Source organism: Columba livia, chromosome 11 (assembly GCF_036013475.1).
Source record: "Columba livia isolate bColLiv1 breed racing homer chromosome 11, bColLiv1.pat.W.v2, whole genome shotgun sequence".
In the NCBI taxonomy this organism is placed as follows: Eukaryota; Metazoa; Chordata; class Aves; order Columbiformes; family Columbidae; genus Columba; species Columba livia.
Window position 1 is genome coordinate 19,068,006 of NC_088612.1, and position 19,377 is coordinate 19,087,382.

The 19,377-nt window shown below is 39.1% G+C and overlaps 1 protein-coding gene across 12 annotated transcripts in view; it reads left to right on the plus strand.

Moving 5' to 3' along the window:
- The window catches only part of CIB2 (calcium and integrin binding family member 2), a 46,700-nt gene extending 28,577 nt beyond the window's left edge, over positions 1–18,123 (plus strand). For 10 of the 12 annotated variants that reach the window (XM_005515446.3, XM_021283324.2, XM_021283326.2 and 7 more), the window contains 4 exons: positions 691–802; positions 10,666–10,813; positions 10,908–11,103; positions 17,008–18,123. In XM_005515446.3, coding sequence (XP_005515503.2) covers positions 691–802; positions 10,666–10,813; positions 10,908–11,103; positions 17,008–17,029 — 478 coding nt within the window. In that variant the 3' untranslated portion in view covers positions 17,030–18,123. The remainder of the gene's footprint in view (positions 1–690; positions 803–10,665; positions 10,814–10,907; positions 11,104–17,007) is intronic. The other 2 variants (XR_010475468.1, XM_021283328.2) reach the window with 2 other exon arrangements.
- Positions 18,124–19,377: the final 1,254 nt, after the last annotated feature.

Genomic DNA, 19,377 nt, shown 5'->3' on the forward strand with positions numbered 1-19,377 from the left:
AACGCGTTACTGTTGGCATAATAAGCAAACTTTAGAGAGGGAAGCTAGGTTTATGAATGTTGGACCTGCATCTCTCAGGTTTGTAGCCTTTAAAATATGCTGGTTTGATGAATAAGCTGAGCCAAGAATGGAACAATACGGTGTGAAACAGAATGAAGTGGAAATGGTCTGTGTGCTGGTGTCAGCCAGTGCTAGAATGGTGAGATTACGTCTGCTACATCAGTGAGGCACAGATATGAAAAGGGCTTTCATTCAGAAGATAAGGTGTCCCAAGGATACTGTTGTCTATAGCATCATATTTGCACGTTGTTTGGCTTTTAAATTCTTGGAGCTGTTGAACAGCAGCTCTTTCTTGTGTAGTGCAGGACAACCAATAATCTGCACCAGGATGTGACCCCTGGGTGATACTCACAGTGTTAGTATGTAGCTCCAGGCCTACTTCTTCTGGACCTATATGGTGCTTCAATGTTGTTTACAGGTAGCGTGAAACACCTCAAGTTGCGCACGGGTGTCAGTAGCAGTTACGCAGGATACTGCATCAAAGCCCTCTTTTTTTTCCAAAAAGATGGGAATTTGGTAGGCTCAGACTTGTGCACTAAAAATAATCATTAGAGCTGCAAGACAAATTTGTGTCTGATTACTGTATGAATGGAATTGGTTATTGGCTTTTTTTTTTCTGCTTGTTTACAGGTTGCATGGCCGATACCATGAAATGGCACCAAACGTTGTGCCCATGGACTATACAAAGGACCCAGATGTTAAACTACCTATGCAGCTTATAATAAACATGCCTGAGCTAAAGGTATCACTTCTGACTGCTTACGAACTGTATCTTAAATTATGTAGTTCATCTGCCAGAGCTTGTGCCAAGTGAGTTTGATATCTGAAAGCAATTTGGCATGCTGAGGTCTTCCCCTTCCCATGACTGTTCAAGGGCAAGACCAGACCCAGAAACTGGAAAATAAGTTGGGATAGACGTTAAAGGATATAAAATTAAGTTTAACAATCTTTCCAGTTTGTATGTATTGATTCCTTAGAAGCCAGTGAGATCTCTGTGTAAAGAACAGGTTAGAAATCAGTTCTTATCTCAGTGTCTTGATAGGAAATTTGCTAGAGATGTGCAGATCAAAAACAGATTTCCCCCCTTTTTTTATCTCAGCTGCAAGAGCACAATAAGTATTACTTTTCTAAATTATCAGGAGTTTTCATTTTTTCATGGAGCTATGTGATAGGAAGTGGATAGAAAGTCCATGTAACTACAAATGAGAGAAGCAGTAGGCATAAAGCAATTGGTGGAAAAAAAAAAAAGAAGAGAAAGAAAATATTTGTTCTTTTATGAGTTCAGCAATTGAATAAGATTTTAACAGGACAAAGACTTGCAGAATTGAAACCTGTGATGTGATGTGCTGCAAGTAGCTCCTAGGACTTACACAAAGGTTGTCTCATCGGCTGGTTGAAAACTATTGAGCATTTTAACTCCTGAAGCTTCATAAGCCAACCCTGATTAGAATCCAGCTCCAGATGAGCTTCAGATCAGCTGTGTGCATGTTCCAAGTGTGTGTCCTTGGCTGGCAAGGATAGAAGTGTAATACCTGCCTCTGCAGCTCGCAAAGTGCGCTTTCCTAGCTCACCTTAAAATGAATGATAAAGCATGAAGGTACCATAGTTTAAAAAATTCTTCTCATCTTTGCCCATTATGTTACAGAGCGTGAAGTAGGAACAGGATAGGAAAGTAGTGTAATTCAAGGTTTGTTTGCATATCAACTTCTAGTGTCAGCAGCATTCAATAAAACATCATTTTTCAACACTATGATGTGTTTAAATGTATTGAAGTGTCTATGAAAGAGCCTAAATTATGTGCCTGTATACTTAATGATGAAATAAGTGCACTCAGACAAGTCTTCATGGAACTTTAAAATAGGGGGTATAAAGATCTTGCTGAAAAGTTCTTTTCAATTCATTCAGTTGCGTACTATATCTTACTAACCGATCAGATATAAATATTTCACATATGTTCTCTAATACAAATTTCACATATGTTCTCTTATACAAATAAGGACATTAGGCAACAGGCAAAATTAACAATACTTTGCAAAAAGACCCTGTATTGTAGTTACCTCAAATTCAGTCTGGTTTGGAGAGAACAACAAAGATTTCAAACATGATTATCTAAAATTAGATTTAAGGCATAATTAGGCATCTAAGTCAGTAGCCTGCAGAAAGTTGCTAGCACAAGCAGACCTAATTAGGCCCTTAGGCTGTGTTCTGAAGTTTAGTGTTAAATTACTCAATGAAGATGATAGTCAGGAATTGAAATGCTTGCTCGAAGTCATCTCTGTCTTACCTACCATGGTGAATAGAGAACAACCATGCGCTGCTGTTCACGAGGGCGAGGAAGGATTGCATGAAATTACAGATAGACAGCTGACATAATATGTGAATATAGTGAGGAACTCATTGCCACAAGACGCTTTGGCAAAGACACCATTAGTCTTCAAAATTAAATTTAAAGTGCTTTTATGGAGTGGAATTCCACAGATTGCTATTAAGTTTTATGATCCGGATGTAATATCTAAGTCGGAGAGTCCCTGAAATGCTTGTTGCATTAATCTCAAAATATACTATGGGAAGGATCACTGTGTATATATCTTTATAAAAATTCCTGCCTTATCCGCTACTGGTTCCAGTCAGAATTAGGCTGGTGGGCTGGATGGACTAATAATTATGAGAGTTCTATATCATACTTTTTTTCACCCTTAGAAGCAATCCCTGGATCCCTTGGATTTATTTGCCATGCCCCTGTGAGGTGTGTGAGATGATTTAGGTCAAGGACCTGCTCTCAGCAGTTACCTGGAACCAATCGTTGGAAGCTTAGCAGCTGCTACAAAAGGAAGAAGTTTCTTCCTCTTCAAATAGGAATATTTGCCTGACTTACGGAAGTGCTGTCATGTTGGATGGACAGCTGTATATCAAAATGCAAATCAACATTGTATGGGACACAACACAAGTTACCAATGGTCTTACCTGTGTGAACATTAAATAAACTAATCAGGTTATTTTAGTAGCTGGCAGGATGAAATAGCGTGGGCTTCACAAAGTCCAAATACCTTGCAGCATCTTGAAGTATTCTGATAGTTTTCAGTCATCTGCTGGTTTTGCTTACGCATAAATATTGAATTCTTATCTTTATGATAAAATCTATTGTTCTAGAGTTTTTGATTCATTCATTCCTTACTGTAGTTAGTTTTGTATCTCTCTAACATGTCTGCAAACCCATTCATCACTGTAGTGTCATAGGTGCTCGTACTGGCACTTGTGCTATGAATAACTGGTATTCCTTAAGTTATGTTGTTATTTCTGAGGTATTGATAGCGCAGTATGAAATTCCATGGCTCAGTTATGTGTCTGTAAAGAGTTCATAGCTGCTTTGTGAAAAAGCAAGGCTAAGTTCAGAAAAGAAAGCAAGAAAAAATAATACACATTCTTTTTGGCTTCAGTGATACAGGACTGAAGACTTAAGGAACTACTCTATTTACAAGACAGCCTGGTACTTAAGCTGACATAAAAAACAGAAATTTTATATTGGACCATGATTGGATTTTGAGATACAGGAGGACGCATCTTGCTATTTTAGCAAACTTAGGTGGTAATGATAATAGACTTCCTAATAGACTTCTGTAAGTAAAGTGGATCACGGTCAGTCTTCTTGCGCCACATAAAGACTGTGATGCTTTCTGGCTCTGCTTTAGAAGATGTATCCAGGGCAGTGGAACTTGATTTTATGAAAGCACCAAGAGAAGATTCAGTGTCAAATTTTATCTCCTAAGTCTCATAAGGTTGTGGAAGAACCTTAGAAATATTGCTGTCAAACCACTCATTTTATGTCAGGAATTCTAGCAGTTCCCAGAGAAAGTACTGAGAGCTTGTTTCCAGGAAAATACCAGTTAGAGGAGAGCAGACTTATGTTCCAGCGCCTTCACCAGCTTCATTCTCTGAACTCGCTCCAACTCCTCAAGGTGTTGCTCCCAGGATTTGAGGTGGGGCCTCCCCAGTGCCCAGCACAGGGGACGGTCACTGCCCTGGGCCTGCCGGCCATACTGTGTCTGATACAAGCCAGGGTGCCAGTGGCCTTCTTGGCCACCTGGGCACGCTGCGGTTTCCTGTGCAGATGGCAGGGATGGGGAGAGAGTCTTTCTCCTAGAGTTCATTTTCCAAGCAATCCAGGTAGTAATTCTAGCTCGAACACTAAGAAAAAAATATCTTTAACCTTTACAACTTGACCAGATTGCTAAATAAATTGTTGTGGTGTTTTCTTTCTTCGGTAAATTTTCATCAAGGTGAAGACAAACCCAACATTTGAATCTTAAAATAGAAAGAAATTAACTAAATGTCTATTGGATTTTAATAAAATTAGTGCTACTTTCAATGCACCTGGCTTCTTTCATATTCACATTACATTTCTGGTTACTGGCAATGTTGAGCTCAATACCACTGCAGGTTCTGACAAATGGATAGAATCAATAATGCACTTTTCCAAATTAGATTCTGCTACTATAAAGAAAGATCTTTACCTCATGCATTAATGTTTTGAGCCGGGATTTTTGTGTTTCAAAGAAAAAAAGGCTAATGGTCACTCACTGTAATTGGTAATGAATTATTCACTAACTCATGAGTCTTAAAAGTTGAAAGTCAGGACAAGAAATAAATAAATAAAGAAGGGGCAGATGCTTTAAGCTGATTAGTTCTACCATTACACTGAAGTTAACAGAGGTGGTTTACTCCACTCCACGGCAGTCTTGACAATCTTGGTTACACAGGCAGCAATCTAATAAATTACCTCTAGGGCATATGGGCACCTGTGAGATAGCAACAATTAGTATTGCAAAATTGTAGCAATGATATGGGCTGTTCGGGATGAGGCTGTGTAGACAGCAAGAGTGATTTCATTTCAAAAGAAAACCCATTTCACTCACATTATGCCAGTCATTTCTGCAGAGCCGGGTGTGGGAATGCAACCTGATGGCGGAGATCCCATATGATCTGTAGAAGGGGGTATGTAGCCATCGTCTTTGTGACACACACATCCCTAATGGTCAGAATTTTCAGAGTGGTGTCTGGCCTGTCTCTGGCTGTGGTGCAGAGCAGTCCTCCTGTCGGGACTTGCTCATAAAAGGACTTCCTGGAGGGGAGCCGTTTTTGTTCCATTCACTTTACAGTCTGTTGCTTTCTTTTTTTGGCTCATGCAGTAACTTCATTGATCCTCCCAGGCCCTGTTACGAGCCGCAGTGATGAGTAAGGTAGCTCATAAATCCGCGCACTCCTCAGACAGAGTGACCAGCGGGCACAGGAATCACTCAGGAGAAAGAAAGGGCACACAGGCAGCAGTGAACTGATCACACATTTCAGAACCAATGTTAGTGCCCTATTTTTTGGTAAGTTGAAACATGAATGCATGCAAGTCGCTTCAAAATAAAATAAAAACACTTCTTACACTTTTAAAAGGGTGAAATTTTACAAGTCATTTCAATGAGTCCTTGGCTATAAAGCTTTCTGTGTAATGAGGAATGACACCTGAGAGAGCAGGCTGATACTCCCCCTGCCCCCTCTCTGTCTGACCAGTCTTCACCTGCAGCTCATCCCACTCATCTCTGAGCTCATCTCTGCATCCTGTGAGTTGTTTCTGGTTATACTGGGATGTTTTACTCCTTTCAGACAATTCCTCTTGCTTCTCCGAAGCCCATTGTGAACTGCATGTCTCAGTCAACTGTATGCCCTCCAAGTGCAGTAAGTGAGGGCTGTTTTTCTCCCAGTGAACTCCAGATCTGTACGTGCTTTGTGGCCTCTACCAGTATTGTGTGCAATTTCACACTATGGTTAGTGAATCAGGTTTTGTTAAAATACCTTATATCCCCGTGATAGTATTGCTTAAATATTACAGCACATAATAGACTATGTGGTTATTTGGCTGTTGTGACCATAGCACAGGCTTCAGTAAAAAGGTAAACCCATTGCTGAACTGTCTGACATTTCTGCCTTCTGACAGAATGACATGATCATTTTGTGGATGTAAATGTATCAGTTTAGCTGGGTCTTGGCTTTGGTTTGTGCAGGGTTTTCTTAATCAGTACTCTGTAGACACTGCAGGGAAGTTTGATGGCGTTAATATGATTATCTACACATGAAAACAAATTATTGTTCTTGAGAAAGAAGAAAAGGAGAAACAAAAAGTGCTTTTGTCCACTCCAGGGACAGTTTGTTGTTGCATTTATACTTCCCTTCCAAAGCATCAGCCTCTCCTCTGGAGAACTGGTAACGAACATTTTAGCTATCTTTACATTAATGTTTGTCTGATAAGTGTTCATTTCTAATTTTTTAGGAATAACTCCTGCCATTTGAGAAAGGTTTGCTTCTGATGAGTTCTGAACAAGTCCTGATGAAAGCATCCAAAGGGATTCTGGCTTTCAGTAGTCTGCAAAGCAGACTGCTTTGTGCATTTAAACATCTTCCCTAATGTCTCTGGGGACTTGCGTCCAAATACAAAAGAGAAAACTATCATCATGTTTCTGTGGATATAAAACTGAGAAACATTTTGTAATGACTGTCCAGCTTCTCCAGCTTAGTTCTCTTGACCTGTCATACAGCTTTCCTGGCAACCTCTTATTTCCAAAATGCAGTCAGCTTGTGAAAATAGGTTACAGTGCTTTAAATGAATTCACCAAGCTGCAAAATGGAGAGGGCAAAAGAACAGCACAGCACTGTCCTAGAGCCTGTGATGGAAGCTGCAGGACAGGAAAAAGTAGCAAGTGACTTGGTAAGATTTACCTGCAATCTTCGGAACAAACCCATAACAGTTCCTTAGAAAACTAGTGGCTGTTTTATTGTATGGTGTTCTAGGTCTGTATAGATGCCACATGACATTCAAAAATGGACAGAAACACAATTATCTGAGCAGGAAAAGTGATGGTTAAGATGGATGATGCATTTAGGAATGTTATCTCAAGCCACTAAAGCAGCATCAATCTGCAAAACAGCAGAGTTTTAGCCGTAACAATTCTTTGTTTCTGTCTCCCCTCTCATTTTTATTGCGAGAGGACAGAAGAAGGTTTTTAACAAGACAAGTGTAAGTTTCTAGTTTTAAAAGGATTCTTTTTAAACAATTAGTGCTTAAAGGAAAACAATCTAGGAAGGAACAGTATCATTTTCCCTTTTACTCCCTTCCCCAATAGCTTTTCCTTTAAATATGATGGAACCCTAATCTGTGCTCTTTAGACTAGAGGTAATGAAATTACAGCAAGGATGTGAAAAGGATCTGCGAAGGTAAGCTAATACTTTCCATTCTGTAAACCACAGATATACTGCCTGAAGACACATAATATGAGAAAGTTAAAGGAAAGAAATCAATATGAGGAAAGATTTTATTTTTCACTTAGGTTTTAGAGATCCATTTGGCAAAGAGTTACTTAAGAAGTATGCTGAGGTTGTTCATTCATTGTTAATTCATCTGTATTTTCAAGATCTCTGACGTGCCAAATAGATAATTCATCTTATGCAACTGTGATATACTTATCTGGTCAGAGAGATCGTGCCCAGCTGATAAGGATATTTGCATCTGTCTCCTCCTTGTTTGCCACCCAATGCTGCCTCTAAGATGTCAGTTTACAACTGTTCCATGACACTGCTGATGAGGCGTGTTCTGCAGAAAGCAATGTAGAAATGTTAGAAATAAGAAAGGTCATTTTTCTAACATTTTTTTCACCCACTCTGATATTTAGCATTCTCTAAAATTAAACATTTCACAGATACAGAAGGTTTTCTCATGTGCTTTTTAGGAAGAGAGTGGGCCTCTTTCTTGTATTTCAGCACACCTGAAACTTACTTTGGCTTTTTAATAATCTGACTATTGAAACAATAGCATCGGTTGTTTTCCACTGGGTGTCTGTATGTGCGTTCATATCACAAACAGGCGTATTGCCAAGTGCTCAGGGCAGATACTTTAGTACCCACAGATGCGCATCTGCTATACGTCCTCTCCATATGTGAGTGATCAGTACATATCCTTTTACAGTGACTTTCTCTCAGCCATCTGGCTGATTCTGGGGTGTTGTTTTTTGTTCTAAACTTGAGAGGTGTGACCCTGCTGCCTTTTTTCTTTGTTTGTTTTGAGCCTGTTGTCTTTTTATTTTCAGGAATCCCTCTTTTCTACTCTATTTAGTGTCTTTTTTTTTAATTCGACCTGATTTTGCCTTCATCTGCACAGTGAGTTCAGCCTTCCATATTCAGCTCAGAGCACAGTGAGCTCATTCATCTCCTACCCTTTGAAATCCATAGACATGTTCCCTATTGTGGAATTACTTCAGTCATCAAACCCTGCATGAGAGTTTGTATTTAGTATTGACTCCCTCAACAGACAGTTATTTGAGCCTATGGCTCTGTGGTTCCTACCTCACCAGTCCGTTAAATCAGCCTTATTCCTGGCCGTTATCTCAGCCAGAAGGACTGGAGCCATCTTGGCATTTGGTAGCGCTAAAATCTCTGGGCAAGGTTACCTTTTGAATTTTGAATCTTGATTGTCTAGGGAATTATGCTTCCAATGTCTCTTTCTCAGGTTTCACCCATCCTCAGAAGATTGATACTCTTATATCATTTGTCATTAGGCAGATATTTGCCCTTTGGCAGATTCAACTAATTTCTTATTTATTGTTAAACAGAAATGTCCTGACACAATAAGCTATGCTCCCTGAGGACATGAAGGGCCAGTAAAGCTTGTGTAGAAAAGTATCTCCAAGTTCCACTGAAATCTGTTCTTAAATGTGCCAGGTGACATGACTTGCCGAATGTAGGTCAGCGTGGTGTAGTCTTGATCGGTCCGCATCTTGTACCCAAACGTCTGACTTTTTGGTACCGGCATCTCAGAACTAGGTACTGGAAAGGGACATCCCATAGTGTGAATCCACGCGTTGGCCAACCACCTGAAGTGAAAAGGAAGCTGCTTTCCAGGACCTGGACATCCTTAGAAATGCCCGTATGAAGTCAAACCTCGTGTTCCTCTTAGAGAAATTAAGCTGTTGTATGTTATGCTTGTCTTTAAACAAGAATCCTTAAAACTTTTTCATTATTTTAAGGCTATAACAAAATGTATCTTAAATGTTATCTCTGTGTGGGTGATAAATTTCATTATGCTTCCAAGTTCCTGCTGTGATTTCAGTTGAGCATCTTACCTTCAGCTCTTGTCGTAAGCTGCTGCACACCATTTAACTGTTGTTGAATTTCACTTCAGAGGCAGCTGCATATTAGTAAGTAGCCCAATTCTTCTAAGGTGATTTGTGTTCCTTTCAGATGAACAATATTACATAAACATAAAGCATCAATCTGTCCATGGAACTCTGCATTGTACATGCTGCTTGTATTTCTTTAATCTCCACAGGTATGCAGAAAATGCATAGATGCATATGTTCTGTGTGAATTATCAAGAAAGAATTCAAGTAAACTGAAAAAATAACATTTTTCAGTTGTATACCTCTCAAATATAGCGGTTTTGTGGATTTTCATTTGAAATAATTGAATGGTTTATGAATACCTGTTAGCTAATTAAACTTACAGGGAGAAAAAAGGAAATTAAATAGATATATTTTTGAGCTCTGAGCTTTCACAATACTGCTTATTTTAAAGCTGAGTAAAATGCTGCATGCATATTAAAAATAATGAAAATTATATGCCACCATCAAAGCTGTTTGCATGTTAGGAGATTAACATGTTAATTGGTGTCTTGGCTTCAGTAAGATCTGTAAAACAGCTTTGATGAGATGCTGCTCACAGCCCAAGTGATATTTGTGTGTTTCAGTCATGTTCAACTGAAGCGAATTGATTTTCCCAGTTTTATAGACATAGTTACAAATTAATTTGGGGTTTTTATATAGCTGTGAGAAAAACGTTGGTTTTGTTACTATAAAAATATCTGGTTTGGATATCAGAGTACTAAAGCAGCTTTTCTTATGCCTGCTTGTGTGTTGATGTTTTAGAAAGCAGTCTTATTTGGAGTGGCCTTGACACCAGCTGGGTTCGTAGGGTGCTAGAAAAGGATCTCAGGATTGTATTGGGATGTGATTCTGCATCCTTAATGACCAGACATGGTTTGGTTGACTGTTCCATGTCAATCCGGTGTGGAATGCAGATATTTACTCTTTAAGCTGATTTAATAAACAATATTTGTTCCTCCAGTCAGGTGCCACCAGAAAACATAAAGACCCCGTTTGCTTTGTTGGTTTCCCACCTCGGTCTCTCTGTTTTCTCCCCCTCCTGTCATCCTCTGTTCGTCTGTGTTAGTTTCTTAAGGTAGGAGCTGAAACCCTCCCGACCATGTCAGTCTGACGCCGGGTCAGGCACCCGTTGCCTGCAAAGGATCCTCACACTCTTACTGCTTTTACCTTAACGTTTATAAGAAGGAATAACGATGGAGCTGAGAAAATCTGGACGAGAAGTGGTGTTCTGCTGACACTTTCTGCTAAAGCATGCAAACGTAAATTTTTAGATGCATTTTGGAAAAAAACAAGTTTTCTTCAAAGAGCCAACCGTAGAATTAAATATGTGTCATTAATAACAAGGAGTATGGAGGATTTTTGATCTTCCAAATACTAAACCATATATATCTGTATCTGTTTTTCACAGGAGAATCCCTTCAAGGAAAGGATTGTGGAATCTTTCTCGGAAGATGGAGAGGGCAGCCTCAGCTTCAATGATTTTGTGGATATGTTCTCTGTGCTCAGTGAAATGGCTCCCAGAGAGCTTAAAGCGATCTATGCCTTCAAGATCTATGGTACTGAATTGGGATGTTGTTTTGTATGCCTTTTTTTGTTTGAAGTAAATGAGTATGAGAGTTGTTGGTGATCTTTGGTTCTTTTATTGTTTAGATTTTAACACAGATAACTTCATTTGTAAAGCAGACTTGGAGAAAACCCTCAATAAGCTGACCCGAGAAGAGCTGACAGCAGAAGAAATCACCCTAGTTTGTGAGAAAGTGATAGAAGAAGCCGATATGGATGGCGATGGGAAACTAGGATTTGCAGACTTTGAAAACATGATTTCCAAAGCACCGGACTTTCTCAGGTATTTTTTTAAGGAAAAGATAGTCTCTTGCATATTTTTAGGTGGTTTTTTAGGATATCCCAGTGTAGTGCAATACAAGAAATGTCGGACATTTCTTGTACTTTATCAGGGAGCTGACTAGAGGGTGACTTCCCACCCTGACTCAGTTTACTCTTCTAGAGGATATTCCACCTCTTTCCTAATTTGAAGACTAAGAACAGTGGCTTTTACTAGTTTCTTTCCTTCCTGTTTGTGTGGTTTCTTTGGGAAAATTTCATTTATTATAAGCTCAAATTCGTATGTTCTCAAGCCTATATCAAGGATCCCTGCTTTCTGGATAGGAATGTTTATAAATATTGCGTACATATTACAAATATACATGGATACACATTGATCTTTTGTGCTAAGAAGGTGAGAGCTTGAGAGCATTACAGTGGTACAGTTCATGCTGGTTGCAGAGTGTCAATTAAAATGATTAATTACCGCAGTCTTAATTTGATCCACTGTTGATCAGGGGATTTTTTTAATAACTGATTTTTTTTATTTTTGTTTCCTAATAATCTGTAGATAAAACCCAGCTATCTTAAGCCAGTCGTTATTGCGTGTTTCGTATTTTAAAAGACCTTTCGAAAAAGGACTTTTTATCTTTACACATTAATAAAACATTCTACATGAACTTATAGTTAAGGCTGTTACTTAAGTCATACAAGGATAGACCTTCCTTAAGAAATTACAGCGATCCAGACAGCAAAATAAGATACTCCCAGATTGGGAATCTTGAGTCCGCTGGCCAAGCAGGCTGAAGTTAAAACCTAGGTCTGATTTCTCCCCAAATTTCAGTGGTCTGGGTTAACTATGTCTAGTAGTAAATGCTTGATAATCTGAAAATGTTTTTTTTGATAATCTTTATTCAAGAACATTGTTGTTAAGTTGGTAGTGTTGCTGTTTGTCTGGTGAGAATTGATAATAAAAGGTAAGTTCTAACAATAAACCGTGTTTTCATAGGAAATAAGGCTAAACATTAGGATAGAATTAAAATAGATCAAAATTTGGACTGCTAATCTTAATGCTAGCAGTGTTCCAGAACTTTGGAGGGTCCTGCAGAACACAACTTTATTTCTTTCATAAATGTTTTCTAAGGAAAGACATTATAACAAGATGATTCTACAATAAAGTATGAGGATATGATCCTTGCAAACTCTGAGAAACATCAGCATCTCAAGAAGATATGCTAACAAAAATCAATGTGAATGTCTTCTATACATTAGAAACATATCAGGCATTCCTTGACTAATCAAGTTTATTGAAGAAACTCTTTTAGAACCAGATAAGTATCATCATTGTGGCGAGATTCAGCTGAGTAGGTAGTCTAATATTTTGTTTACATGTATTTCCAGCTAAGAAAATATTTTCTTTATACTGTTATCCATATAGAAGCTGCTGGGGTCAGGTAGAGCTTCCTTTAATCAATAAGAAGCCTGCACTGTGCCTACAAATCTGGTAGAGAGCGGCGATCAAATGTGAAGAATCGAAGGCAGATCTGAGGACTCAGCAGCAGCTGCAGTTTCCAAAGTTTCCTGTGCCATGACTGACTTTACTGCCGTGTTGCAGAGGCTTGCAAAGTGCTGACTGAGAACCCCAAGCTGAGGATGCTCTGCTGTCCAGTCATTTCCTGAGCAAGTAGCAGACAGTAATAGTTGCCACTGTAGCTATTGGAATGACCGTCATTTTTCTCTTCCAAGTTTGTGATGTTTTGGGAAGCCGAGGAGATGGGTGGAAAGACCTGAGTGCTGGGTACTCAACAGGGCAAGAAGATGAGTAAAAAGAGGGATGAAAAATAGAGAGCTTGTTATAGATTGCATAAAGAGAAAATAGAGAGGGAGGGATCACTGACAATACTGGTAATCTCAAAGGACCAGGCTACCAAGTATTGGAAGATTCATCTTCCAGTTGCTCAGCTTAAACACATATACATGGATCTGTGTGTGTGATATGGTGAACTCATGTTATCAGGATATCCCTTTGTTGTTCAAGGCGACAATGTGTATATTTAAAGCAGACTTTTTTTGTCCCTGGCTTCAAGGGAAATGGTAACTTCCCTCGCCGCTCAGGTCTGGGAGATTTGGCTGGGTCACAGGATTCAGCGCTGAAGTTGTCAGGCTAAAGAGCTCCTGCTGTGACATGACCCAAAGACAGGTTTAATTCCGCCTTCTACCTGAAACGCTGCTTTAGAGCCTCTGACTGTTAACTCAGCCACATGTTTTTAACTTGCAGAATGAGGATGTAAATGGGAAGAGTCTCAGAGCCAAGAAGAGAATGTGCCGTTTCTCTGATTTGGTTTCTGTTTCAGCCAGAGTTAACAGCTGCAGGACAAGAAAATGCCAAGGTCATGAGACTGCTTTTATTCAAACCTACCTGTGTGGAAGACTTGATACCTCTCCCTTATTGTGGTTTACTGTTCTTTTTACCTGTAAAGGTATTTTATTTTTTGAGGACATTCTTAGCCATATTTTTGCTGTATGCAGTGCATCACGGACTGGCATATTTGTTAATACTGAACTTCCTCATCTGAGCCACTTACTCTCAGTTTTAAATACAGTGTAAATGTTACATTATAAAGGGAGACAGTGATTTGACTTTTGTGAATGAGATCTATTGAATTTTAATGCCACAATAGGTACACCAGGGCAACTAAACCAGCGCTCTCTGGCAGTACCCAGTGTGTGCCAACGCGAGACAGAACGTGTGACGTGGGACGAGAGTCCCATAGTTCATCTCTCACCACATAAACCCCAGTTCCTATTCATTGAGTTCAATTATACCATAAGAGTCTTGGACACATTATCTATTGATTTAATGGAACAATGCTTTCTTTGGTCTTTCTGAATTGCTTTCCAGCTCAATTCATGGCCTCTCATTTTCCTATCTTCTGTGTCTTCAGCTGTAGTGCTGCTCCGAGGTGATAACCACAGGCTGTGTGCGGCCTGGAGACAGGGCTGTGCAGTTTTACCATGTCATATCAACAAAACATGCAAAGCACAGCAAGTGTCTTAATAGTAGATCAACAACCCTATATGCCAGTGGTAAACTTACACCTGAACTGTCTTCATAATATGGTAAAAGGATAGGAAAACATGCTTTCATCTAAGTAAAATGGTCCCTTTTGAAATCTTTAGCAGACACATGGAAGAAATACCAACCCATCAATGTCCCAGGAAGGTCATAATTTCATTTGGTTTTGCGTATCTCCACTTTCTGTGCCCGACTGAATGCCTTCCAGACTTCAAAGAAGCCTAAGTGCCTATTGATTTATGCTTTCAGCTGCTCAGCAGCTGTGAAAATGAAACCCCCAGGAACCAAGACAATAGCTGCTTTTGAAAATGAGTGCTAGTGAGCAATTGGCGATGCTGGGTAACTGCAGATCTCTGAGACTGCTCAGCTCTGAGCAATCAGCATTTCTGAATAGCTGATGCTGTAATACCATCCTGGCACCTGGTATGTGATCATTTGGAAAACGTTGACTAACTTACCAGACTCCAGATGATTTTTATTTGTAGTAAAGGATTTCTTGTTCTGTTCTTTGCCTTTCACCCCCACCAAAAGCTGCTTCTTCACATCGTAAGAGTAGGAACTTCAGGGTGCAAGGCAGTTGGGTTTTATCCTTGGCTCTGCCATTGCTTGAGCAGGTGATCTCTGCTAAGCCACAGACCATTTTGTTCTCTTGGCTCTGTGACATGGGACCGGTGCTTACCTAACTTCTGACAAACATTAACAACTCTTATAATATGAACTTTCCAATTGTGAAATCTCATCATCATTAAAATGAGGGATGTAATTACTGAAGAGGAACACCTTCCTTACCCTGCTTGTTGAAAACCTTTGAAGGCCAGATTCCTATAACAGTGTACACTCCGTTTTTGAAGTGCTTTTTTCACACAGCTCAATATGTTGGTCGTGTTTTTAAGCTGTCATACTATCATGCATACTTAATGTACACAGCAGGCATGAATTTTGGCACCATGGTCCAGGCTTTGACCTGGTACGAGCTGAAGTTCATTCACTGTACATTGGCTGATTTTTCTTATCTCATCACTCGTTTCTCAAGCCTTTACTTAATGACCCTGTGTAGGTTCAATCTCCTACAGGCAGCCTTTGCAAGCTTTGTTCTGCTGTCAAGCAAATGAAGATGCAGTAAAGTCTGTTGCTTGATTTGCACTGCCATGGTTGAGGAATTTCTTAAAGAATAGAAGAAAACACTGGTAATCGTTGAGCAGGGAAGAAGAGATATACTTTTTGGCTGTTATTCCAGAAGCTCGAGTAAGCTGTAAATGATAATGACAGTTGCTAGTTTTGAAAATTTTATCACAGTAGGTTTATTTCACTCAAAATTGGTACCGTTAAGAAGCTGCTTATAGTTTAATGTAAGTATTAGCACTCTGAACTGGCACCAGCTAAGTGTTCTGTTCTACAAGACTGGTTACATTTTCCACAGGAAATTGTTTTATAAATCATCCTGGAAGTTTAAGCTTATTTGAATGCCTGAGGGTGAAACACACTATAACAATTTGAAATGGAGTTTGAGAGGAATATGGTGTTAGTAACGCCTGGGAGCTGCCGGAACTGGACAGAGAAACAACAGATTCAACAAAAAGATGTCATCAGAAATATAGTATTTCTGAAAGCTCTGTGGGCCTTTGCCCATGTAGCAGTTTGTCCTGACTCCAGTCTGACCTCGAGCTGAACTAACAGAAGCTCTCCTAGAGGAAACGTGCATCTCATAAAATGACACTTTGATAGAAATACAGAAAAGTTCCAACAAATAGATTTCCAGTGCATTGGATTTGGATGGATTTTTTTAAGGAGTTATGTCTAAAATGTTTTCACATACAATCCTGTGGATTTTTTAGTTCCTAGATATTGCCTGTGTGGGCCTTAGATTCTCAAGAGTTTGGATTAACGTGGGGCTCTAGACATTTCTTGAGTTGTGAACAAAAAGTTTATAATGATTTTCTTCTAAAACCTTAGTGCCGGTAAGTTCTGTGCATCACAATATGTAGGCTAGTGTGCCAGGCTGCTCTGTATAACAGCTTTTAGTGTCACACAGATTAAATCAATTCCTTTATACGGAGTTCCTAGGCACCCCTGTGAATGTAAAATGTTATCTCCTCCAAATACATACCACATACCACAGAACTTTCTCCAGTGAACTCCTGATTCAAATCAAATTGCTGTGATTACATTAGAGCATTCTTTTTGTAAAACAAAATCCCCAAACTGTACATCCAGAACTCTCCAGCATCTCAAATACTCCAAACCTTTGAGGTTTTCTTTCAATGGTAGGCATCAAAATTATGGTATTTACATTCAAAAAAATACACAATAATCCCTTCTGACTTCAGCCAAGAAAGAAAGAAACATACTGTTTATATTGTCGTGACACCGAACAGAGATTACTAGCTAGTATTTTTTTAAATTGTCTTTTACTGTGCTGCTAAGATGCTCGAGAGCTTTTCTGAAAAGCGATGGCAGTAATGAGGCTTGCTGCTTGCCTTCATCGTCCTGCAGATAGAAAGAAGATAGCAATCAGGATCTCTTGGTCCTAGCAAGAGAAACAACAAATTCATCTGCCTAACTTGGCCTGTTTAGAAACCCAAATGCTGCAGCATAGCAAAAGTGCAAGTGGGAAACATTTAGCTCTGCTGTATATCCAATCCATAGGTCAATTTATACTTGATTTAATCTGGTGCTGAGCTTGGTCCCCTGAGCTAATGTTTTCAGAAGATGGAAATCTCTCCCAGAATGTTTAAATGTTCCTGAGAGCATGAGAGAAGAGATTCAGATTCATTAAACAGCACCTTCATTTTTGTACTTGGAGGAAATTGTTGTGCATAATGACACGTGTTTCTATCTTTCTTTTCTTTGCAGTACTTTCCACATAAGAATCTGAAGACGTTTCTGTGAGCCAGTGGTATCAGAAATGACTTGCCAGTCCAGCCTTTCTGAATCTCAGGCACTTTGGGAGCTTTTGTCCTCTAATTATGGCTTCTTAGAACTCAGCAGAACGTACTGAAATAATTCTTGTCCACAGAGACAGACGCATCATGTGATCTACAGGATATTTGGATCAGTCCCATTTTTATCTTTGCTGCTGGCCAAGCAATCTGGCAAAGGTGGTTGCTCGTTGGGTTGTGGGTTTTCTTTGTTTTTTCCCTGTTTTTATTTTCTTTTTTCTTTTATAAAACATACAGAATTAGAATATTATTAAAGGTATTTCCACATAGTTTTTATATTTATGGATATTTAATACTGCTCTTAAAAACGCAAAAAAAAAATGACAGAAAGATTAGCTTTGACTTTTCCAAGAGTATTTGAAAGCAAGCACGGGCCTTAAATAATGACATGCCTCTATCACTGTGTTGTAGAGCTGGGGATCTTGCGTGGAAATTCCCTTAGGTGACAGAACTGCGGTCAAGGCGGAGCTCCCCGTGTTGAAGACAACCACGGCCCAGGTTTGCCTTTCGGTCCCTGAAACGGCACTTGCTGGGTTTGGTGCTGACCTTCAACCAGTGTTTTATGGGTTGTCATGTCCTTATGAAACTTGAAATATTTGCCTTTTGTATATGATAACTGCATACAAGATTTGTTTCTTTCCAAGAGAAATGTTAAAATAGTGTCCTTATTCTCAAAAGGGTCTTGCATTTTACTCACTCTATGGGCTGATAATGTTGAGTGGAAGAATATGATCATCTGTAACTCATGAAGAAGTTAAAGAAGCACAGAATTACTACTATGGACACGAAAAGACATTTTCTTTCTAAACCAGCTATGCAATCTTTCCCATAAAATGCATGAATGCAGCTCTATATTTCTCTTCCCTCTCCAGCTGGAAATCAGCTCTTTTTTTTTAAATTCCAGTATTGTTCAGGTACTGGGGCCTGAAGACAATCAGATGTGTATTGCTGTTCTAACAGTCAATAGAAGGGCTCTGTCACTTACATGGCTTCTGTATCAAAGTCATCACAATTAAAACTTTTGACGCATTCTGTTGTGCTCTGAGAATTTTTGGGCTAAGCACACACTAATTTCCTTTGCAGTCATTATTCCAATCATTGTAAAGTTAAATCTGTCGAAGGACGGGATGTGTTATTCTTATTGAAAAAGTTGTTAAAGTAGAGAAATTAATCTTTTTACCATTTCTGTAGGGATGATGATGCTTATCTACGTCGGAACCTATTACATATGGTGAGCTTGCAATGGAGCTCGCTGTTCGGATTTACACAGTATGCATCAAGAAGAAACATTTGTCTAGCAGTATTGTTTGAACATTGAAACTGTTGATGGAAATTTTGGATATTCAAGGTATGCAGGACAGAATTGCTTAAGGTAGCGGAGTGAAAATGAAACTTGTATGTTAGTAAGAACATTTATTTTAAAAATATTTTGAGAGTGATCATATTCAGTGATGTTTAAAGCATTTTAATCTTTCTTCCTACTGGTTTCTGTTCAGACAAAGGAATTAGAGCCTGAATTGATTTACTTACCCAAGTTAAAATTAGTATAAATCAGTCCTGCTATTCAGATCTGATTAAGAAGAGAATTCAAGCTTCAATCTTTTTCATTTTAAGCAGATTTAGTTAGATGTATTGGCTGATTCCAACAATTTACAAGACATTGGCATTAAGAGAAATTATGTTTAAATGACTTCCTATTCATTGAATTGTCAGCCTGATAGTTTTTTTGTTTCTTTCAAGACACATATTTAATCTTGAGATCCTCATGAGATGTGTTTTTTTTGTTGTGATTAGTATGCCTTGTAAAATACCAGGTTGCAAGATTTTGGATCCGATTATTCAGACAAAAAGGATCTGCTGCGGATGACATAGGTCAGTTCCCTTTGACAGCAGTGTTCTTTTTCTATGTTTTAAAATTTCTATTACCTGATGCTGTGTCACTCCACAATTAGATCATCCTCCCCACTTAAAGGAAGACATCAGTTGCCTTGGGATGTGCTGGTGTGTTGTTTCCCTCTGTCCTCCCTGGCCTGAATGTCACCAAGCAGTTGAAGAGACTCTTGGCCTTGCAGTCAGCTGTTAACCTGGAGCTGAGAAACAACAGAGATCAGGAGCAGCCTGTGGAGGAGTGATCTGTCCACAGGTAGAGGAGAATTCTTGCAGGCTGCTGCAGGTACAAATATATGCAGTTCTCCTAACACTTTATTTCTTGGATTTATGTTAATCTGTAACAAAAACCTGAGCAACACAGGATGTTCCTGGAGTTTGGAAGGGATACACGCTC